The sequence below is a fragment of the Mastigoproctus giganteus genome, chromosome 5 (genome assembly GCF_048544385.1).
Source record: "Mastigoproctus giganteus isolate SK-2022 chromosome 5, ASM4854438v1, whole genome shotgun sequence".
Classification (NCBI taxonomy): Eukaryota; Metazoa; Arthropoda; class Arachnida; order Uropygi; family Thelyphonidae; genus Mastigoproctus; species Mastigoproctus giganteus.
The window spans coordinates 59,160,801-59,186,370 of record NC_143579.1 but is presented as its reverse complement, the minus strand read 5'-3'; the positions used below and the strand labels follow the sequence as shown (position 1 = coordinate 59,186,370).

Sequence of the window (25,570 nt, the reverse complement as noted above, 5' to 3'; positions counted from 1 at the left end):
TTCAAAAATTTTCTCAGCTCTTGTTATTTCATGTTTTTCACACCATTGAAAAATTAGGTCACATATTGGCATTGGTTCATGATTTATTGATTGGGAGCTACCACCTTATGCAATCCATCCTATCCTGCATATTAATCTTTTCAAATTTGAATAAAGCTGTTTTAAACTAAAAGTGACTCCATCCTTTTTTCCAAGGTATAAAATCTTAAATGCACTTTATAATTCATTAGTGAAATCTGACAAACTGGTTATGACGCTATTTTTGAATTCTCTGTGTTTCGAAGTCCTCACTGAATTTAATAAGCAATAATAACAGGAAAACTAACTTTAAGAGCAATGAAAATGGCTGTTCCAGTCACATTGGAAAAGCAAAGTGCTAAGTGTAAAAGCATAGTAAGAAGAGAATAATCGGAATGGTCAACCAAGTTCAGTGATAGTATTATTTAAGGTATATTAAATAATTAATTAAATTCACTGAAACTGGGAAAACAAACCAAATAATCTTGTTTCTGCCTTTTTTTTTTATATAAAAACATAATAACATAAAAGTTATTATGTTTTTAAGAAAAAATAATCAAACAAATCAAGGAAAGCTGTAAAAAAATCATTCAAAATTAAAAGAGATTGAGAAAGAAAAACCAAATTCAGAAATAAATGCTAACTTCTGTTGTTTATATAAAAGATAAAAACATTACAGTGGAAAAAAGAAAGGAAGGAAATTCTTAAAAAGGCCCACATGTGTAACTTATAAGAAGAAGGGAAAAATGAAAGGAAGGAAATTTTTAAAAAGGCCCACATGTGTAACTTATAAAAGATGGGGGAGCTATAAAAGACCATAAAGAACATAAAAAACATCAAGATTATGGATATATATAAAAGGAGTGTCATAACGGTAAGGGCACATAGTTTGTGTCAAAGGGAAAAAGAGAGAAAATAGTATTAAAGACATAATGTAATACAAACAGAGTCAAAATAGGCATCAACTTTGCCACTAAGCACTGAAGACACTGATTGAGATAAAAGTGAATTGTATTTTGGTGCAAGGCCATTCAAAAATTGCTTCACAATTTTGCAAGCCTATATTTTTTTATATTTTATATGGCATGGAAGAAAATTTTAATGGTTACTATAGTATTGCAGTGCAACTATCTCCAGTCATGCAGATTAACATTTTCACTGGCTTCGCTGATGACCTTTTTAACCAGGGATTGAAAACCATGGAATTGAGTCAATCTGGAGAAGGCAGACATTTTTGGGCTTTCTTTTCACTACGGCCAAATCAGTCAATCTCCACTGAAGATTGCTTGAAATTGCCAATTAGAAGAAAAAGTTCTAAAAATAAGGTGATTTTCCCACCAAGTGGATTAAAAACTTTATGCTGCATATTTGCATATTGAAGCAATGAATGTATTAAGCAGCAACAAAAGTCAATATCCCACAACACCTGCTCTAACACATCAGGTATTATGTGATCAATAACAACTCTAATTCTGTTCTTCAAATCATGAAATTTTTTAACTGATGGTAATTGATAAACCTGATCCTTAACCCTGAGGCAGGCACATAAAAATTTGAAATTCCTCTGTGCAGGTGAAAATTCAAAAAATTAGCAAAAATAATTCAAAATTGTTCATTTTTTTTGATACCACCTATATTTTCAATCTTTTCTGAATACAACATTGAAAAAATCCATATTCTATATTAAAAACATGTATTTTTAAGAGTTAAAACTCCCTTTAAGCCTGTTGGCAAGTGAATGCAAATATCAAAACCACACCCTTCAACCTATGCTTTGATTAAAGGAGAGCATGTCAGTAACAGGAGCACTCATTGCATGAAACACGCACATAAACGGTTTGATTCCAGATGATACATCAATGTCACAAAGCTAAAGAGCATTACTGATTGGAAGAAATGGCATAGCAGTAAAGTGAACTTACTATCAATAAAATCTTCTTGACATATGTCAATCAACAGATGCATATAATTAGGTTTAAACTAACCATGAATTTTTCCTAACTGTGCAATAATTAACAGACATTTCTAAATTTTCTGTGGATAATTCAAAGAAACAACAGGTATTATTTTTAACAATGGGTATTAAGAGTTTCAGCTGCATGGAAGATGCGTAGATGAAGCATGAATTGCTGAAATACTGATGGGATCAAATCAACCCCATGCATCTAATATAGTGTTAACAAAGCCCCCTAGGGGAAATATCCAAATGTGTGAACTGTACTGCTGAAGATTATGCCATAGAATCAAACTGAAAGATTCACTGCACATGTTTTGCTCCACCAAAAGTCATAATTTTTTAGAAACTTTCTGTGGAGCAGAACATGCAGACCAACTACTAGTAACCAATAAAAACTACAAGACCATGGATTTTATTCAGTACTTGGTATGCTTTACTAAGTTTAAAATACACAAAGTTACAAGCTCACAAGGTTATGAACACTACTTTTGAATTCCCTGTATTTAGAAGTCATAAATGAGTTTCATTAACAATAACAGCAGAGAACCTAACTTTAAGAGCAATGAAATTAGCTGGCCCAAATGCAAAACTGCTAACACAGTAAGAAGGAAATGATCAGAATGGCCAACCAAGTTGATGAGAATGATCAGTCAATTATTTCATTATTACCAACAAGAGCCAAAGAATGCTGCTGCAAGAAGACTAAGACAAATTATACAACTAGTCCAAAAATAGCAATACACGCATGCACGCACACACCTGAAGGTCAATGGGACCCCAAGGTTACATAGCTACCAACTTTGACTCTCAAAAAGCATATATTTTTATCAGAATAAAGTAGGAGAATACAGGATTTTTTTTTTTTTTTTTTTTTAAATACAGACTTTGTACTTGAAATTTTTCTCTACAAGCAGCTTATACTTCCCATTTTTGATTATTGTGATATTATTTGGTCCACACAATAGGAATATCTTTCTCACAGGCTTGAGAGAATTTAATTAAATTCATTAAATTCTTATGCTTTCAAAATCACCTTCCCTTTCACAGTCGAAACTATAAAGCTCTTTTCTGTCGCTTCAGAATCATTTCTCTTCACTCCAGATGAAAACTCCATGGGTCTCTTTTTGTCTACAATGTCATAAACTCCATTATCGATTCTCCATCTTTTCTTGAACAAATACCTTTCCCTATACCTCGCTTGAATTCTCGTTATAAAACCAATTTCTCACTGCCTGTCCCTTTTACTCAACACTTACTTGGAAGTCTGCTGTTTAGTTTCCTTCAAGTATTGAATAATTACAACATTGATTTTACACTTAATCCATCAATGTATAAGAATTTGCTCCTTACTTTGTTTTGTTAATCTAAACTTTGTATATATTTTAATTCTAGTTTGTATTGATTTATACTGTTTTGTATTTATTCTGTAATTTTTATTATTAGCCATATAGTGCAAGGAAGCCTGAGGCTTATGCTACAACAGCCAAAAAAAAAAAAAAAAAAATTTCCAAGTTACCCAAAGAGAGAGAGAGAGGAATCACCAAGAAATAGAAAAATGATGATATCCAGGTCAGGACCTTGGGTGTGCCAAGTCCATACTCACCAGATGTGAGCCCCAGGGGTTATTCTCTGTGTTCTCACCATTATCTAGGGTATGTGTGCACTGTGGGTGAGATGTCTGTATGTAAATAAATAAATTAATTAAAATTTCACTGACAATATATAGATTTTATATTAAGATACAGCTACAATACTGTTTACCAGTATGCTTTCAAGCATCAGCAACATCAAGATTTTTCTGTCTATGGATTTTTGTCTTGTTTTGTCCACATGATAATCAGCTAGTGTTAGATAACACTAACTAATTATAATCAGTTTGTAGTATCTAACACTAGCTGATTATTACTGAAATACTGATAACGCTATTTAATATATTTTCAAAAAGGTTCTGCTTGTATTCATTTCTTGGTACTGAGAATTTGGGTATGCTGATTCCAAATATGACCTTAGATCTTGCATATCAATGTTCTGTAAAGAAATGAAAGAAGAGTATATACACAATAATACTATATAGATTTATCAATAACACACAGCTTCTTTTAGGCAGAACAGAGTATTAATCTTTGAAACAAGTAAATAGCAAGCTAAAAAAAATCACAAATTAAAAAGTAGAAGCTCTCTGTGGGCTAATCAATAAAATTTTCTTAACTTTGTGGCATGCATGCAGGGTCTCAAAGACCTGTACAATTTCAGTGATGTCATACTCTTCGGTCCACACAGCTGAAACATCCAATACTTTCAACAAAAGTTTTCTTTGATTTCTCCACTGAAAATTCCAGAAATTTCTCCAAGTTATTGTGCAAACAAGAAAAATGCAAGATCAAGTTATGCTTATTCTCGATAATTATATGCACATGTTGAAAAACAAGTTTAAATTAGTAGCATCCCTTGCATAAAATTATTACAGCAGGCTAGCATTACATTTTATAGCAGCACCTCCAATTGTTACACTCTCACGCTTCATGTTATTGAAGAGTTTGGCAGTGTCTAATTGTAGAACCATGCAGGATTTCTTATGTTTATCTTCAACAATTTCTCCTCCACTTTGCTCTCAGCTATTACAAAATCATTTAGCTCACTGCCAGAGTTTAATAGACCTCTGGCATTCCCCTCTCTGAATAACTCCTCATGTGTAAATGTAAATGCAAAATACCCATTCAGTTTGCTAGCTACCTGAGCAGGATCACCAAAAGTTGAACCATCGATATCAAGTGGGCCAATCTGATTCATCCCCTTCCTTCTAGAGTTTACATAAGTAAAGAACTCTTTGCATCCTTTGCCCAAGATTTCTCGTAATCTGCCTTTGCCTGCCTAACATTCTTTGTGACTTGATTACAGACTAGCTTATATCTTCTGTGTCACCTGTTAATTTATATGTATCCCATGCATTTTTCTTTCTCTGCCATGTCTCATTAGTTCATCTAACATCCATTTGGGCCTAAGCCTAGAGCAGTATTTCTTAGTTGGAACAAAAAGCCAAGTAGCTTCCAAGATTACTTCTCATTTAGAATTTTCTGTTGGTAACATCATCAGTTGACCTCACTATATAGAATTTAAAACAAAACTCTGAAACCACTGTAGTCACCTTTACGAAAGCAAAAACCCTTCCCTTTACCCCTGATGGTAGTTACACCTCTTTGAGTAAATCCTACATAACACACTGTGATCACTGCCACCTAGTGGTTCCTTTTTCTGTAGATTCTTAATACATGAAGAATCACTACTGATAATCAGATCAAGAGTATTACTCCCTCTAGTTACCTCCCAAACATGCTTCTGTAGAAAACAATCATCCAATAAATCCACAAAAGCCTTGCTAGTGTGTGTGTGTGTGTGAGACCAACTCACCTATATGAACTGGCGCATTATGACCCACATAATCCATGCGCCACTAAACCTCAATACAAACAAACAACCAACCCACAAGTTTCATTCAATATCTGGGAAATTAAAATCCCTCATTATAAGACAATCTGATTTACTGGCCCCCCTCTATTTCTCTGTATAGTTGTTCATTATACTCATCCAAGTCATTAGGCCTATAACACACTCCTATTCTACTTTGATTTGTCAGTGTCTATGTCACACCAAATTGATTCAACACTGCACTATCCACCCATATCAACTGGCTGCACTTCATTAGATTTTATGTTTCTTTACAAATAGCACAACCCCTCCTCCCTTCCTATCCTTTCTGTACACATTGTACTCCCCAAATTCCAATTCTTCATTCCCTATATCTGTGTAACACTACATCTCTGATATCCACAATATCTGCCTTTGATGTTTTGACCAACACCTCAAATTCATCAAATTTGTTTACCAAACTCCTAGCATTGGTGTATATATATGTATACATGCACCGGTTCTTATTCTTAGCTACCCAACACAGCCCATGAATTTATTTGTTCTGCGATGACTCCCAGCAATCTCTGAAATCCCACACACCTTGTTTTCCAGGCTACTGCTCATTCCAATAGAAGTGCAAGAATCATTTTCACCTCTGCCAGCAGCTACCGCTAATCTAAGCATATACCCCCCCCCAAGCTAGCAGTTTTCTGACCCACCTAACACTGACTCGATAGCATCATCAAATATTCTTGCCTCCTTTCTATTTAAGTGTATCGCATCCCTGCAGAAGCAGTCTCTCCTGTTAACAAGCACAGGCCAGGCTGGAAAAAATTCTACCCTTATGAGCCTTGCACAGTCTCTCCAATTGATTGACAAGTCTCTCATTATATACTCCCTCCTATCGTGTCTGGGCAGAATTGCAGATACTTTCAAATTCAACCCTAACTCACGGCTTTTTTCAACATTGACCTGTACTTATTAAGTAATTCTGCCATTCTCCTACTCTTAATATCATTAGTGCCAATGTATACAACAATGTATATCACCTTTTGTATCCTTAAAAGATGATATCTGCCCTATAAAGTCATCAACAGACATATCCTTTCTCTTGCTCAGACTACACGAGGCACAAATTCAAATTGAGGAAGGACGGTTGGAGAATAGCCATGTGGAAGTTCCACCTTTAGCCAATAGGTGGTTGATTATTGCCACAAACTTCCAACGTTGTTGTGAAAGTTAATAGTTTAAATAAATTCCAGAAAGAACTAGAGAAACTATTGGAGGGATTGAATAGGTGAAATGGGAGGTATTGTGTTGTTTTTTTTGGGTTTTTTTTTTGCTGATGCTATATAAGTTGCTTTCTTGCAGCATTTACTAATGCTAATAATAATTCCTTTAATATTGAAGAAAACAAGAAGCACATGGTATTCAGTTTTCATTTTGACATTCTTGCTTTTTTTTGGTCTGGGGATTGTTTTGTCTTCCACCAAATTGACTGTCTTTTAGTTTCTGGGTCATACTGGAACAGCCAACTTTCATTGCAAGTAATTACTCAGAAAGTCTTGTACCTTCTTCAATTTTTTTCAAAACATCTTCAAAAACTTGAATTCTTCTCAATATTTTAATCTTGGGGTATTGTCAATGATATACAGGAATTTTGCTAGCAGGGAAAAGGAGGTGATTATTCCTTTGTATAAAGGCAATGGTCGGGCCACGCCTTGAGTACTGCATACAGGAGGCCTCATTTTAGGAAGGATGTAGAGTTGCTTGAGCATGTACAGAGAAGGGCAACAAAATTGGTGAGGGGAACGAAGGGGTCCTCTTACCAAGAAAGGCTCAAGTTCTGCGAATTGCAGCAGCTGGAGACTAGGCACCTGCGAGGTGATCTGAATGAGGTGTATAAGGCCTTCAATGGGTTGAGCACGCTGAATTCTGATGGGATTCTTCCGCATGCTCAGGTTACAAACCTGAGGGGGCATAAATTCAAAATGAGGAAAGATAGTTGTAGAATAGATGTGCAGAAATTTGCCTTTAGTCAGCAGGTGGTTAATTGCTGGAACAAACTTCCATCTGTCATTGTGGAAATTGATAGCCTAAATAAATTCAAGGAGGAACTGGACAAACTTTTAGAGGGAATGGTTGTGCGAAATTGTTTTTTTTTTTCTTTTGGCTGATGCTACGTAAGCTCATACGCTTGCTTTCTTGCATCACATGCCTCTATTACTATTACTATCTTCATTCAAATTTTTTGGCACTATCTTGGCACATTTTTCTCATGCCTAAATTTTCAATTAATATGTCTTAGTGTTTCTTTGTCCATATTGAGTTCTGATGCATTCTAATGCTTAAATGATGATCATTCCTAATCAATGTTCTTACCAGGTCCATTCTCATCAGTTTTCATGGATACTGGATGCCCTGATTGTTCATTGTCTTCCACATTCTCTATTCCTTCTAAAAATCTTTTATGCCATTCAAACATGTGAGCTCTTGCAATGGTATCTTCCCTATAAACATGACATAATTCAACTTTCAGTTGGTGTTTTCTTTAGTTCTGCTAAAAATCTGAAGTTTATTCATTGGTAGATTCTTTATCTGTCATTTTTTTGGCAAACTGAAAAAACATAAGGTAACAAAAACCTCTCAAACTGTAGAGCAAATGAGTGTGTTGGCATGTTATGTAGCACACAAGTAGGGAAAGGTTCAAGGTCAATTGCTGTGCCCTTGTTTTGCAGATGACACTTGGTGTGTAGTGGCAGCACACAGAGTCTTGTTATTTAATAGCCACATCTTGTAGTTGTTAACATTAGACTTGAATTTCTGTAGATTGTAATTTTCAGGAAATGTGTGAAGGGAGGTTGTTCCAGAAAATGGAAGTTGAAGGAAAAACATAAAAATAAAAGAGGAAGAAAAACAAGAAAAATAAAAGAGGAAGAAGAAAATTGGGTTTTCTGTGAGTTTGAAGTTGGCCAGTAAAAGGACACTGACTGGTTGCTGGAACTATGTGTTTGGACTGGTTTGAAAGAAATAAGAATTATAGAAGCCAATTCAGAAGAACAGTGTCCATGTAAGTATTTGGAGAAAAGGCATGTAGAAGAAACAGAACATCTATGAGACAGAGAGTGGAGAAACTTTATAAGAGATAGGTCATTAATTAACCTAACTGCCCTCTTTTGAACGAAGGCTAGAAGCCTGAGAGAGGTTATGGGAGCACAATCCCAGATATGGGAATAATATTCCATGGTAGGGCAGATTTCAGATTTGTACAGAGTGAGCAGCTGTTTAGAAGAAAATAACACCGAGAGTGCCCATTAATAATCTCCACTTTTGGTCTCCAAAAACATAAAAATAAAAGAGGAAGAAAAACAAGAAAAATAAAAGAGGAAGAAGAAAATTGGGTTTTCTGTGAGTTTGAAGTTGGCCAGTAAAAGGACACTGACTGGTTGCTGGAACTATGTGTTTGGACTGGTTTGAAAGAAATAAGAATTATAGAAGCCAATTCAGAAGAACAGTGTCCATGTAAGTATTTGGAGAAAAGGCATGTAGAAGAAACAGAACATCTATGAGACAGAGAGTGGAGAAACTTTATAAGAGATAGGTCATTAATTAACCTAACTGCCCTCTTTTGAATGAAGGCTAGAAGCCTGAGAGAGGTTATGGGAGCACAATCCCAGATATGGGAATAATATTCCATGGTAGGGCAGATTTCAGATTTGTACAGAGTGAGCAGCTGTTTAGAAGAAAATAACACCGAGAGTGCCCATTAATAATCTCCACTTTTGGTCTCCAGAACAACTTACCTCTATAGGTATTTCCTAAAACTACAACCTGCAGAAGCAAAAGTAGAAGTCTGAAAAAGTTTCTTGTTTTCCAATCTTTATCCTGTCTGTGGTACTTTTTTTAACTGAAATAACTAAAAAAAAGTAGAATGTACATTAAAAAAAATTGCATGTGTACACTGTATGCACAAAATATGTTTTATGTGGAAACATCCTTGGCTTGGAAGAGGTTAGCGAAATTCATTTGTAGAATAGTATGACGTGCTGCTAAAGAACCATTATTATGGTTCTTTTTTTGATGTCATATTTCCTTAGTATGTTTGCAACAATACAAATATTTGACCACAACAATAAACAACCATCACGCTTCTGTTACATTCCATTGTTAGGCGCTGCTAAAGATGTTTTCACATCAAAAACTAAGGTGGATAGTGCACTATCAAAAATATCAAGAACCGTACCATGATCACTAAATTAGCCATTTACAGCACAGCATAGCATGTTAAATGGCCACCCTTGTTTTGCACCGAATTCTCACATAAAATTCACTGAATCATTGTACTTACCAAATTGTCGTAGCCACCCAGTGTCATACACTAAACTTCATGCACTGAACTGTCACACACAATGAATTGTCATGCACCAAAAAACGAATAAACAAATAAGTCATACAACGAACTGTCTTATACCAAATATTGATATGAACTCTCATGGCATATGTTTCCAATGAATGCAATTTGCTACTTTAACAGATTTGGTATAAATTATGAACTGCTGTGTTCTAATAAAGAATACAGAAATGGAATTTTCCATAAGACTTACTAAACTGTGAAATAGTGACTTTAAATAATTTACTTTTCTACTCCCTTCCCCAACCACTATGGCTTGTTGCATGCTGTTTCCAAGGTTCAAATTTGTAATTTGATGAATTCATGTACTTCAGTTAGAGTCACCAACTCTGTGGGTTTGACCAGGCATCTCTCAGTTTAAGCACAGCAAATTTTGTGCTCTGAGTTTTTTGTTATAATTTTTTCAGGTTGCAGAAAGGTAGAAAACAATTTCCATTCTATTTTGAGATGAATGTGAAATTATTGTATATTATTTACATGTTTTTTTAAAATGTATATAAAACATAAAGACTATTTAAATAAAATTGTGTCATGTAAAACTATGTTTTAAACTGGGGGTGGTAGCCTTTCTCTCCATGTAGCTACTTTAAAATTAAACAAAGTCATGAGATCAACCTATCATAATTCTTTATAAGTGTATTTTTCTATTTTAAATAAAATATGCGGAATATAAAATTATTATCATTTTTATTATAAAATCAAATTAGTATACATGGGCATACAGGGACATAAAAATTAAAATTTTAAATAAAGTAAAATTAATTTTTAAAGTAAAAAAAATAATAATAATTTCAAATTTAAGTTTGTTTTTTTTTTTTTTTTTTTTTTTTAGGAGCATTAGCAACTAAGGCCATATTGCTCCGGGAATATGTGGTGGTCATTCCCTTGACCTTTCTGCATCCTCCGTATTTGGTGGTGACGGGCTCGAACCCCGGTCTAATCAAGAAGTGTATGCTACGCACTGATGCTCCTTCCCACCTGGCTACAGAGGCGCCTAATTTAAGTTTACTTAAATATTAAATCAGGCAAGTAATTAATGCAATTTCTGGCATTGGTGTTTCTCTAGAAAATTATACAGGGTGTCTCAAAAATACACGGTATAACTTCAGGAATAAGTTCCTCATATGTAGACAATAAAAATATTTTATATCAACACAGTTCCGGAAATGCTTGGTTCCCGAGTTATTAATTAACCGGAATGTCTTATCTCCCGCTGGTGATTTCCTTCACCACAAGGTACTGACAGAATCTGGTGGTTTTCCATTCCAACCATCTACTCAAATCAGGAGCAAGAGGATATCCACTTTATGTATGGACAGCAATACTCTGGAGGCTCATCATTTGTACCACGAAAGGTTCTCAGAACAAAGATGTCCAGACAGGAAAACATTTAAAAAGGTATCCAACACCGCCTTTGTGAACACAAGACCTTTACACCTTGTGCTGCTGACAGAGGATGACCAAGATCTACGACTCCTGAAGTAGAGGAGGAGATTTTGGATGTTGTGCATGCCATTCCTGGAATCAGCACACGCAGAATAGCAATGCTGTTCAACGTTCGACTATTTGGAGAGTGTTGCAAGAACAACTGTATCCTTACCATCTGCAATGGGTACAGACCTTGTCACCAGCAGATTACTCTGTGTGAGTAATGTTCTGCCAGTAGTTCTTGCAGCAATGTGGTACAACTCCTCATTTTCCTGCCTTAGTGATATTCACAGATGAAGCACAGTTCACACGAGACGGAATCCAAAACTTTTACAATCAGCACGTATGGGCTGAGGAAAACCCACATGCAATTCTTCCATCACATCACCAACAGCAGTTCAGCCTCAACATCTGGGAGGGTGTTTTTAGTGATAAGTTATTTGGGCCCCATGTACTTCCAAACAAAACTCACAGGGCAGGCATACAGAAACTTTCTGGAAAACAACATGCCTGATTTCTTGGATGACATGCCACTGATCATTCGTCAACAAGCACAATTCATGCACAATGGCGCTCCCACACATTTCAGTCACCTAGCCCGCAATTACTTGAATTGAAGGTTTCCTGGTCAGTGGATAGGTAGAGGTGGACCAGCTTCCTGGCCTCCACGCTCACTGATTTAAACCCACTAGATTTCTTCTTGTGGGGCCATTTAAAGTCATTGGTGTATTCGACTCAGGTAACTGATGTGGAAACTCTCCGCAATCGAATTGTGGCAGGTTGTGAGACAATATGAAACATGCCAGGAATTTGGCATTGTCTTCGCGAGTCGATGAGACGTTGATGTGAGGCCTGTATTCAGGCAAAGGTGGACATTTTGAACAATTACTATAAGGTGACGTGAACAGCTAAGTGTCATAGACAGACCTTCAAACCTCGGAAACCAAGCATTTTCGGAACTGTGTTGATATAAAATATTTTTATTGTCTACATATGAGGAACTCATTCCTAAAGTTATGCCGTGTATTTTTGAGACACCCTGTATATTTTTATTTCTATGTACCATAATCAACATTTGCCAGCCCTTGTTTTAATTTGTGGCAATGATAGTCTTAAACAGCAATTAAATAACTATAAATAACAACCAATAAATTAATTTTTTAGTTAGAAAGCAATCTAAAAACTAAGTATCTTATGTGAAAAACTTTTAGCAAGACCGCTTTTATTTTTTATATATCATATGATTCACTGTGTTTCTAAATGTAGAAATTCATTATATGATGTATGTTTTCTTTCTCTCTCTCTCTCTCTCTCACTTTATCTAAATAAAGTATTCATTATATTGCCATTTCTGTTTTATTCTTGCTTCTTTAGAAACTGAAATTCCTCACACTGAAGTAATAATCACAAATGCTGTTTTGAAAAGAAACACAGCCTACAAGGCAGGCTGGAAAAGCAGTCAATGAAAATTATCAAGATCTCTTCTATATGAAATCCACCATGCCCAACTTTAAAAAATGAAAAGAAATGTTTCTGATAAATCAAATCATATATGATTAACTTAATGAAAAATCCCTAACAAAATTATCCTTCTCCTCCAAATCTTTGTAAATAACTTTGTAAATAGTATTTGTAAATAATTGGTAATTTATACCGTAATGTAATATGAACACCACTAGCACATTTTGCTGTCTCAGGATGACTGTGATGAGTACAACAAAATGGCTCAGTGTGAATAAATAATTTCAATAATAATAAATTAAGCAAACAAAAATAAACACAATTTCTGAAAATTACACATAGTAAAAGGTAGTAAATGGCACATTGATCACTACTATAGGAATCTATAGGAATGGAGATCGGTGACATCACTGCCCAAGGATACCACCCTCCAACCTTGTCACTGATGCTTAATTATCAAGATTATAAATATTGTTAAAAAATGATCCTTCTAGATTAGGAACTCTCCAGCAAAGGATATTAGAGTGGAGTGGACATAAAGTCATAAAGACCACCTTTAAAATGGAAGGAGTTACTGCAAGAGTAATAATGGGCATCTCCGTAGCCAGGTGGGAAGGAGCAGCAGTGCGTAGCACACGCTTCTTGATTAGACTGGGGTTCGAGCCCGTCACCACCAAATACGGAGTATGCGGAAAGGTCAAGGAATGACCACCGCATATCCCAGAGCAATATGGCCTTAGTTGCTAATGCTCCTAAAAACCAAATAACGAACGGACGAACGAACGCAAGAGTAATCAGGCAAGTGAGATGAGTGGTGAATAAAAAAAATCAATAGATGAGATTCTGTTAAAAAAGGATTGTTAGAAAGTTGTTTGTTGTACTCATCACAGTCATTTGGCCTATAACACACTACTACCCGGATTTTTGTTTTCCTATGGCTTATGTTACACCAAACTGACTCAGCATTGCATTGGCCACCCTTGTTAACTGCATGCATTGCCTTAGATTTTATGTGCTTCTTATCTAAGAGCATAACCCCTCCTGTCCGGCCTGCCCTTTCTGTATACATTGTACCCCCCATATTCCAATCCTTAATAAACTTGTTTCTTCTCAATCCCATCATTAGTTAAAATAAATGTATCTCTTCCTTTTTATATAAAAAATAATTTTTCCATTTCCTTCTTACTAAACCCATCACCACCAAAAAAAGATGCAATTTGCAATCTCATGTATTATCCCACTTTACTGATATTTTCCCAGCCTTACATTTATGTCAGAATCTGTTCCCTGCAATAAGCTATTGGAATCATACATGATCAGTGCGACGAGAAAATGAGAGTACAGTTGAATTTGCTGTGCTTTTTCTAAAAATAAAAATAAAATAAAATGGAATCGAAATATCAAAATACTCTTAAGATTTTACAATTATCGACAAACGTTTCATATATTTATAACTATAAACACTCATTTTTAATAACTTATTTATGCGTGATACTCTTAACATAACACTTATTGATGAACTATTTTAAATAAATCTCATTTTATCAACGTTGAAGAAAACACTATTTTATGGTAACTATATCACTATAATGCATGGTTGCCGGTATGGAGATGTATACTACTTACTTCTGTGCCAGTGAGATGTTCGAAGAAAAACAAAACAAAACGCTGATATACAGAATACAAGAAATCGTCTCCAGCTTGATAAATCCATGAGGGTAACAATAACGATATAGCTCTCCAAAATATCCAGACCACATAATACTGAGGTGCTACTCCAAATAGCACTACTGTTGGAATGGCCAACCTAAGATGTCTTGATCTGTAAGTATTAATCGCAAACATTACTTCAGTGCTGAAAATAATATCAGTTCAGTAGATACACAACAGTTCTTCTAAAACTTTATCTAATATAAAAACAAGCCAAAATACATCTGATGAAACGTTTAAGCAGTTTTCAAACATATCCGCAACAAAGCAAACGCACTGCAGTAGCGACGACTTACGATTTTTACGGTACAAATCATTTGCTAATAAAAATTACACGGATTTGAGAGAACCAGAACTCCTAAAAATTATCTCTCCTTCGTGCATTTTTGATTAATTAAAACACAGTTTTCAAAACAACTTGAAGTTTTAATTATTACTGGAAAATAAAAATAATAAAAAAATATTTTTTTAAAATTATGAACCGGATACGAAACACTAGAGAAGCTGCCATTTGGTATTTGTAAACACTCTGACAGATGCAATATTGTAAATGAACAAAATACGAGTAAAAATGTACATCACCTACATGTTTTCAAGTATCATAGTGTAAGTTTCTGCACACTATAAAGTACAACAAATATATCTCTGTATTTACCTGACTGATCTAGGCCAGTTTCATTTGCGTGATTGCCCATCCAATGTTCTTCCATACCAAATTATGCGGCCCTTCCTGTTATACAGTTATAACAGCACTTGCGTGCATTCATTCGTCGGTTAAGCGGCTAGAGCACGTTTTGCTTTACGCCTCTTCGCCACGTGGTTAGCAACAAGACGATGACGATTTTCTCTCTTTCTTTTTTTTTTTTTGTTATAGATACACCAAAAAAGCATATATGTGCTAGTATACCAATGCCTTTAGACTGGGTGTATATTCTTTTCAATTTTTTTAATTTCGCTACCAGTTATATGTCAGTAGACATTTTGGCATTCTTTGAGTACAGACTGCGTGCATAGCTGCACAGAGCTCAATTCTGTTCGTTTTAAGTTTTTTCTTTCTTTCTTTTTTTTTTTTTATCGCCTCTACTTCTTCATATAGTTGGGTTTTTTTTTCGCAATGCTATCTGAAAAACAAAAATAGTACCCCAAGGAAAAAACGAAAACAAAATCAAGGCATCCAGATCATTTAATTATAACCAAATGTAAAGCAATTCCAAACAAATCTGATAAATAAGTTAGCTAATTGTCATCGAACGCAAATAAGTGAAATAAAAATATATAATTAGAGAGAGAGAAAATTGTAAGCATTAAAACACCTATTTATGCATACATTGTGCTAAAAAAAAAAAAAAAAAAGCCGTTATGCATGCATTTAAAATGTCAAAATATGTTTTAATAACTCGATATAGTTTTTTGAATTACAAAACTAAATATTTTTACGAAGACAATTACATTTTTTCTAAGTTATCAGAAGTAAACATCCAATTTTCTTCTAAGCTGTCAGAAGTGAGGAAAGTGGCGAAACTACATGTCCCAGTTCGGCCACCGTGGAGGACAATATGACTGAAAAACATGGGGAGGGGAATTTCTGAATCGTACGTCATAATTTGTTTTGGTCCTAAGTAAAGTTGTGCCATTTTTTTCAGAAAAGCAGTTCGTAAACTGGGGAAAATTTTGCCACATCAACACATATGACAGGAGCATTTGTAGTATGATGCCGAAAATGAAGCCACACTAGAAGCTAGAAGGATCGCGCTGGTGCTGTTCTGGATACCTGCTGATTGATACTAGTTTCTGGGAACCAGGATTGTCGGTAATGACCGTCTCCATAATTTCTTGTAATTTACTCTGCATTCGCTGTTCATGACGATAGATCGTTTAATAATACCCACAACACCTAAAGAATCATGTAAAGAAGCGCGACGTGTATCAAGAGTGTTGAGCTCATTGGACCATCGCAGTAGCACAGTATATACAGGGTGTTTCAGTTAAACGTTTCAGAACGTCTAAGAGGGGTAGGGTACATCCTGACAACTCGAAATCATATAGCAATGTGGGGTCGGAAATGCTTTCCTGAAGCGGTGTTGTACACAGAAGCACCATAAAGAAAAGAGACCGTAAGTGAGAAATCGTTTTAATAATACATGAAAAGAAGCAAAAGGTACATGGATTAAAGTAAGTGTTCGAAGTTTCTTCCACGGGCTACAATGCACGCCTCACATCTCCGACGCATGGACATCCGAACATTCTGCAATACTCCAGGCGAATTTCGAATTTCTTCGGCAGCTACTGCGATTCTTGCAACCAGCTCCTCAGCATTGTCAACAAGGGTGTCATAAACTAGCGATTTCATATGACCCCAGAAATAAAAATCAAGACATGATAGGTCGGGTGACCGAGCAGGCCAACGCACGGGACCACCACGTCCCGTGCGTTGGCCTGCGAGATCACCTCATCGGACCTTACCTGTTACCGTGTCATCTAACCGGACCTATCTACTTGATCTTTCTGCAGCAAGTATTGCCACAACTTTTGAGAGATGAACAGATTTCTGCATCGACGCAACAGACAATGTGGTTCCAACACGATGGAGCCCCTGCCCATTATAGCGGAGATGTTCGTAACTACCTGGATGTCACATTTGGTCAACAGTGGATCGGACGTGGTGGTCCCGTGCGTTGGCCTGCTCGGTCACCCGACCTATCATGTCTTGATTTTTATTTCTGGGGTCATATGAAATCGCTAGTTTATGACACCCCTGTTGACAATGCTGAGGAGCTGGTTGCAAGAATCGCAGTAGCTGTCGAAGAAATTCGAAATTCGCCTGGAGTATTCCAGAATGTTCGGATGTCCATGAGTCGGAGATGTGAGGCGTGCATTGTAGCCCGTGGAAGAAACTTCGAACACTTACTTTAATCCATGTACCTTTTGCTTCTTTTCATGTATTATTAAAACGATTTCTCACTTACGGTCTCTTTTCTTTATGGTGCTTCTGTGTACAACACCGCTTCAGGAAAGCATTTCTGACCCCACATTGCTATATGATTTCGAGTTGTCAGGATGTACCCTACCCCTCTTAGAAGTTCTGAAACGTTTAACTGAAACACCCTGTATAATCACCAGCTTTCCCAAACAGGATGGAAAATTCCAGCGTTCGAATACTGTCTGTGATGTGAAGAAATTTTATAGCCTCTTTTCACAACATGACTGAATTAGTCGGTCTCAAGGGAAGGTGGCATAATTTTTTTTTTATCCGGGGAAACTCGGGTTTTTCATCCAACAAAACAGACAAATCGATCAGAGAAGACACGCCATTTACTGACACAATATATTGTGTCTATAAATTGAGTGGCTAAACAAGATCTAAAAATAAGTCTAAATAATAACTAGGTTTGAAGCACGTTTGAATCTAAGCATCTGTAATACAAATAGTATCGTTCATCCTAGCAAAATATTATTTCCTTGACATAACAAAAATTCTGATGATGAAATTAAGCAACATCAAGTCAAGTAGTAGTTCCCTTCTTGGAAAAAACTACTCAATACAGAATCAGTTCTTTACAGAAATAAAATTATACAAGGTGTTGCTCTCATAAATGTTGAAATTCTTCTGATTCCGAGGCAGCTATTCAAAAGAGGTTCCCTCCCTCCTCTCCAACTAATTATATCATAAGGAGTTGGACAATTAAATTGTTCAACTCTTTCTCTCTTTCCAACATTTATGCCCATGGCAGGTGCCTTGGTCGTTATATCCTTTTCCTGGCTCTCGACGAAAGCAAATGATTCACATCAGATTCAGACAGAAAACCTACATTGATTTGGTAGGTTCGCCTTCAAAAAATGGCAATTGACTCTATACCTTCATCATAGTTAGTTGCCATTTCTTTATCATCACGTACTATCATAACATGATAGTAACTGATGACAAAAAGGTACATGTTATGTATTTTTCCGTTATGGAGGTAAAAAGTGGCTAGGAAAATAGTATACAGTGAAAGAGCATATCCCAATAGGACGTACTATTTCAATTTTCAGCCATAAAACCTTATCGGCATCATTCGCAATGATGGTGGTTGCTTGTGTTGGTCTTTCCAGCATTTTGCACACTAAAAGTCAAGACTTGCCTGCTCTTTCAGCACATAACGTTCCTACAATTATTTTCAATAACTCTGCCACATACATCGTTAGTTCCATCTGCTGCTAACAATACAATGTTGTCGGCAATGTCTTGGCAAACAGATTGCATTTTTGAGTTATAAACCAAACTTATATAAATTTTGCGTAGAATAAATTCATTGGGATTTTATTGACCAAGACAATATTACTCGAGGAACGAATGGCAAAATACTTTTTCAATAGATTTGCTAAAACTAAGAGCTCTCTGCATGAGCTGGCTCTAGAGTTTGTGATGCTTAGTGAAAAAGAACGCTGCGATCCACTTCCGTCAAATTCGAAAGATTCCAGAATTTTATGAAAGAGTGCTGTTAAATAAAAATTTTAAATGTTGTATTTACTGAACTTGGCAGTTGCAAAGAATCGAAGAGCTTGAAATTTTGCTGTGTCGCACAATGGCACAATTTCGTGAGCCCTCGTTGGAAGCACATGGTTATGGTTATCGTTCTTCCACACTAAGTGGGAACGACATGAGTTAAAAGCTCGTCGGCGGTGTGAGAAATTTATGGGCTTTTTTTAAGAAAATGGCTGAGTTAGTCGGTCTCAGGCGAGGGTGTGCATAGTTTTCCTCCTGTAAACTCGGACTTTTCGCCAAGTAAACCGAAAATTACACGCAGTTACAGATATAATATGCTGACGCCTCCTAGTCTTGGTTGCTTTGTCATTTAACAGCCAAACCGTGTTGCATACGCACTGAAAACTCTGACTCAAGTTTATTAAGCGTCAGACGAGCTATCAAGTACTCTCGCTGGATCATCAGATGACTCCATCTGACAGAAGGTGATAACGAAGAAAATTCTGCTCCTTAATGAAAATATTTTAAACGACGATAAATATCAGAATTGTTGTAGACTTTTATGAACATCAGCGATTAATGCCATATTACTCCGTGTATATTGTCTGCAAATTGGGTGTTCTGAAGTCGATTTTCTGTTTGCTGGACGAAAAACCCGGTTTCCGGGAGAAAAAACCATGATACCCTCCCTTAGAATGGCTAACTCAGCTACGTTGTGAAAAAGGCCCATACAAACTGCTCAAGTCATCGACGGAACTTGAAATCAGATCTTTTCCACTCTGTGTGGGAAGGACAGCAATTGTACTAACTGTGCTACACACGAGAGCTAAATATTATGGACTGAGGCAGTTACGTTGCCGGGGCCCACATGAACAAAGTCAGAAAACACTGTCCGTTATATCAGCAGTCCGTTAAATGGAGCTCCATTGAAGCGAGGGTACACGTTTTCGGCTGTTTAACGCGATGAAATAATATACACTTCTCAATTTAGGCTGCTTTAGTTCTAGCTAAAGATTAGAGTGCAGCTTCAGCGAGGTAATGACACCGAGTTGCTTTTAGACGGCTGTGCACTGCATGCAATTTTCAATTATTTCTATACAGTTTTTATTGCGAATTGTAACTGATTTTTTCTTAACATTAAATTAAATTATCATGATAATAATATAACATTAAACTGTTTTTCTGACTTAAGTCTGCTTTTGGTTTAACATAACAAAAGACATCTAAAAGAAAACATGAAATTAAAAACGATGAGAAATTTAGTATAACTTAAATTATAAAATCCCACTGCAAAATTAAAAAATAATAATAAAAAATAAATAAAACAAAAGATGAAAACACGAAATGAGACCTCGTGTCCGCCAACGTAGCGGTTTTGTATTGGAACTTCATTTTACTCGGTGCCGAGACTGAACAGATTTTTGTGTGGCGAACCTCCTTTCATTTTTGTTGGAACTCCGAGGTTCACTTATTTATTTTGGTTAGTCTTTAGAATCTGGTACCCCTTTCGATTGATCGTTGCGAGTAGAAGTGATGACATGCGTAGCCCGCTATGGTTAGTCTTAGGTTGTTCATCCTCACCTTGCGCTGTTTTAAAATCGGAAAAACGAGTTCCCGATTTTAAAACAGCGATAAGGGGGAAGATAAACACCCTAACTAAGACTAACCATTGCTCGCAAGGCATGTCAAACATTCTTGAATCTGGAATCCCTTCCGATCAATCAGAAGGGGTACCAGATTGGAAAGAATAACCTTTATTTTCACTTAAGTATATACAAACAGTATATACTTAAGCATACACAAAATAAAGATCACATATTTTAGCACTCGATTAAAAATACGTTTATGAAAACTGCTAGGCACAGTATTTCAACCAGAAAATAGTTGACATCACCAAGCCACAATTACAGATTCATAAAACATTTGTTATTAAAGAGGCATAGGCGATATTCTTGTATAATAATGTTGACAGTAGCGTAACAACCAACTGTGTTACTGAATTCTGTAGATTTGCATTGTTGCAAAAAATGCATATAGTAGAATAGACAGCTCGCAGTAGCGATAGGTTTTAAATACTTAGTTTTAAATCTTTAGTTAGTTTAGGGCAACTATTTAAAAAATAAAACTTATTTAGGTCCAAAATGTCATAAATTCCCATAGCTGTCGAGTTATTAAGGCAAAAATAAAAGATAAAAAAAAATGAATTCGTCAAGAGTCAGGTTTAAAAAGGTAAATTATTTTCTATCTGAATAATTTTGGGCAAATATTGGAACTTGTTAAGGTTATCACCTTAAGTTAAAAAGGAGAGCACCAAGGTGAAAATGAAGCCACATTAGAAGGAACAGAGCAAAACAAGTACTGTGGGTTACATATATTTAAAAATAATCATATTTTGCCTTGCATTTTTTCTCAGCGTGATCTGTGCTGGTTAACAGGAGAGACTGTTTTTACAGGGATGAGGTACACTTGAATACAAGGGGTGCAAGAATAATTGCTGATGCCATCGAGGCAATGATAAGTGGGTCGGAAACTGCTAGATTGAGGGGATACACAGATTAATAGTTTAACTAGAGTCGCAGGTAGAGGTGAAAGTGATTCTTGCACTGCTACTACTGGCACATCAGCATCCTGGAAAGCAAGGTGCCTGGGATTTCAGGCCCTGCTGTGAGTTATCATGGAACAAATGAATACACGGGCCGTGTTAGGGTAATTAAGAGTACGAAGTGCATGTATATTTGCATGCACACTAATGCTAGGAGCATTTTAAATAAATTTAATGAATTTGAAGTACTGATTAAGTCGTCAAATGCAAACATTATAGGAATAGCGGAGACGTGGTGTCACTCTGACATAAATGATGCTGAATTTGAATATGGGGAGTACAATGTATACAGGAAGGACAGACAGGGCAGGACAGGTGGAGGGATTATGCTCTTAGTTAAGAATATTAAATTTAAGGCAGTGCATTCAGTTGACGAGCGCAATGTTATCTCAGTTTGGTGTAATATAAGCACTAGGAAAACAAAATTGAGAGTTGGAGTGTGTTATAGGCCTGATGACTGTAACGAATATACCAAGCAGCTATACAGGGTAATAGAGTGGGCCAGAAAATCAGAATGGCTCATAAGGGGGGTATTTTAACTTTCCAGATGTTGACTGGAATTTGTGGTTGGTCACTCACACACTAGCAAGATTTTGTGTATTTCTTGGATGACTGTTTTCTAAAGCAGCATATTAGAGAGGCAAGGAGAGGAAGACTCTTGATCTTGTTATCAGCAAGGATTCTTCATGCAATAAGAATCTGCAGGCAAAAGACCTACTGGGTGGCAGCGATCACAGTGTACTAACTAATGCGGATTTTAATTAAATACATAACTACTGTCAAGGGTAAAGAGACAGACTTTTGCTTTCGTAAGGACGACTACAGATGTCTCAGACAGTTTTAAAATTGTGTGCAATGTGACCAACTGATGAGATTCTAACAGCAAATTCTACATGGAAAGTATTGACGGAAGTAATCAAAGAAGCTACTAGGCTTTTCGTACCAACGAAGAAATACTGTTCAAGGTTTAGACTTAAATGAACTATTGAGACATGTGGCAGCGAAGAAAAGTGCAAGGGAACAGGTAATACAGAAGCCTATGGTAGATATAAATTAGACTGTAATCACGTCACAAAGCAGATTAGGCAAACAAAGAATGTAAAGAAAAACAGCAAAAGACTTCTATTCTTATATTGACAGTAGAAGGAAGGGATTGAATCACATTGGGCAACTTGATATCTATGGGTTAACGTCTGATGACCCTCTTCAGGTTGCGGACAAACTGAATACATGTTTTGCATCTACATTCAGATATGAGGAATTCTTTAGGGAAGGGGATGCCAGAAGTTTATCAAAATCTAACGAGGAGCTAAATGACTTTAAGTTTTGTCTAAATGACTGAGGGGAAAAAGGAGAAATTCTTGAGGATGGACATAAAAAAGGCACTTGGGGTGGATGGAATCTATCCAATTATATTAAGGGAGGCAGCAAAGGTGGTAAACAAATCCATAGCCAATAATTATGAGAGCATCCTTGGATTCAAGGAAGGTCCCTATGGACTGGATACGTGCTGATATATGCCTGATTCATAAAAGGCGACATGGGTATTTACAGAGCTGCTAGCTTAATATCAGTTCCAGGGAAACTAATGGAGTCACCAGTTAAAGAAATAATGCCGGATTATTTGGCCAGGCATGCAATTAAACTGCAATCACAGCATGGATTTGTTAAGGGGCTGTATTGCTTAACCAAACTGATAAGTTACTATGATGTAAAGACAAACAGCAGAATTCTTTACTTATGTAAACTCTAGAAGGAAAGGGATGAAGCAGATTGGACCACTTAACATAGATGGGTTGACAATTGATGATCATGCTCAGGTAGCTGATAAACTGAATGAGTATTTTGCATCTGCATTCACGCATGAGGAGTTATTCAATGAGGAGAATGCCAGAAGCTTATCAAACTCTAACAGGGAGCTAAGTGAGTTTGTAATAATTGAGAGAAAAGTGGAGGAGAAATTGCTCAAGTTAAACATAAGGAAGGCATCAGGGGTGGACGGGATCTATCCAGAGATATTAAAGGAGGAAGCAAAGGAAGTAAGCAAACCTCTAGCCATAATGAGAACTTCCTTGGACTCAGGGGAGGTCCCCATGGACTGGAGGTGTGCAAATGTGTCACCAATTCACAAAGGGAGTTCAAAAGGTGACAAGTGTGTTTCAAAAGTGGTGGTCAATAATTTAAAGGTGAACTGTACAGACTACAATATGCAAAAAAACCTAGTAAACATGGGTCCTTAAGTGAATCGTTTTCGAGATATTGCACATTTCTAGTTGGGACCCGCCACTGACAAGGTGAACTGTACAGAGTTGGGATCCACCACTGACTTGTTTGTTTAGGTTAGGTTATGCTCATTCTCTCAGTTTTTTCTAAAAGTTCTAAGATGTAGTAGGCATACTAGTACTTGTCAAAGGATAGTCAACATGAAAAGAGGTTACAGTAACGAAGATATGGGGACATGCACTTCATGTATGATAAAGCCAACGGCAGTGCACTCGAGGCTGCACGTTTATACCAAGAAGCATTTCCCCGCCGAAGGCAGCCCAACAGGCGCACATTCATTAGGGTACATCAACGCCTTGGAGAACATGGACGCTTCGCACATGGAGTACGAGCATCTAGGCCCAGAAGCATAAAACCTGATTTGAGGAAAGGGTGATAGAAAGAATATTCTGTAACATCCTGTGGTGTTCAAACCAAAAATTAAAAATGTATTATCTTATGTTTAATAAAATCGCCCTTAGCAAAGGATTCACAGCTTTTTGCTAAACTAGTGCTCCCATAGTCAGTGGCGGATCTTAACAGAAAATGTGCATTATCTCGAAAACGGTTTATTTCGGCCCGATATTCACTGGGACTTTGTTTATTTTAGTTTGAACTTTTCACCTTTAAATTATTGACCATCATTTTTGAAACATCCTGCAGACCTGTTAGTTTAACTTGTCTTCCAGGGAAAATAACGAATTCACTGGTTAAAGAAACATTGCAGGATCATCTAGACAAGACTGAAGTAATAGTTAAGACACAGCACGGGTTTGTTAAAGGGAGGTCTTGTCTGACCAATTTGACTGGATACTATGATGTGGTCACAAAGTACCTGAATGTGAAAAATAATTTTGATATCATATACTTGGATTTCAGGAAAGCTTTTGATACTTTTGCACATGGAAGATTGCTGTACAAATGTGAGAGGTATGCAATTAAGGATACGTTGCTACAATGGATAAAGCGATGGTTGAGTGGGAGACGACAGAAGTGGTAATCAATGGACACTGCTCTTCACAGACAAATGTTTTTAGTGGAGTTCCCCATGGTTCGGTACTAGGCCCATTGTTGTTTTGTGTATGCATCAATGATATCGATGAAGGTATATCAGGATTAATGTCCAAGTCTGCAGATGATACAAAGGTTGGCATTGGCAGGGTTGTTAACGACAGTAAAGGCAGTATACTACTCCAACTAGGATCTAGACAAGTTGGACAAATGGGCTGAGAAGTGGCAACTGAAGTGGCAACAACATTGACAAATGCAAAGTACTGCAAATGGGTAGCAATAACCCAAATGAAACGTACCAACCGTATGGTACTACACTCAGGGAAGTGGAAAGTGAAAAAGGCCTGGGGGTAATTGTGCAGTCAAATATGAAGTTTGCTGAGCAGTGCAGACGGGCTGCCAGGGCAGGTCATGAAGTCTTCTCAATGATATATAGGAATTTTGCTACCAGGGACAGGAGGTGATTATACTGTTGTACAAGGCAATGGTCAGGCCACACCTAGAGTAATGTAGGCCAGGAGGCCTCATTTTAGGAAGGATGTAGAGTTGCTAGAAAGAGTACAAAGAAGGGAAACAAGATTTGTGAGGGGAACAAAGGGGTGCTCTTACCAAGAAAGGCTTAAGTTCTGTGCAGCCTGGAGAGTAGGCACCTGCGAGGTGATCTGATTGAGGTGTATAAGGCCTTAAATGGGTTGGACAAGCTGAATGCTGATGGGATTCTTCCTCTTGCTCAGATTAAGAACTTGAGGGGGCATAGATTCAAATTGAAGAACGACAGTTGTAGAATAGACGTGCGGAAGTTTTCCTTTAGCCAGCGGGTGGTTGTTTGGTGGAACA

At 36.7% G+C, this 25,570-nt stretch overlaps 1 protein-coding gene across 2 annotated transcripts in view; it reads right to left on the bottom strand.

The window, feature by feature from the left end:
• Positions 1-15,001, bottom strand: part of LOC150085429 (1-acyl-sn-glycerol-3-phosphate acyltransferase epsilon-like) — an 83,020-nt gene extending 68,019 nt beyond the window's left edge. The window contains exons 1-2 of one of the 2 annotated variants that reach the window (XM_090373230.1): positions 14,980-15,001; positions 14,310-14,505 (exon numbers count right to left, since the gene is read on the bottom strand). In XM_090373230.1, coding sequence (XP_090229356.1) covers positions 14,310-14,505; positions 14,980-14,996 — 213 coding nt within the window. In that variant the 5' untranslated portion in view covers positions 14,997-15,001. Of the gene's footprint in view, positions 1-14,309; positions 14,630-14,979 lie in introns of those variants that run through there. The other variant, XM_090373228.1, reaches the window with a different exon arrangement.
• Between the last annotated feature and the right edge of the window lie 10,569 nt (positions 15,002-25,570).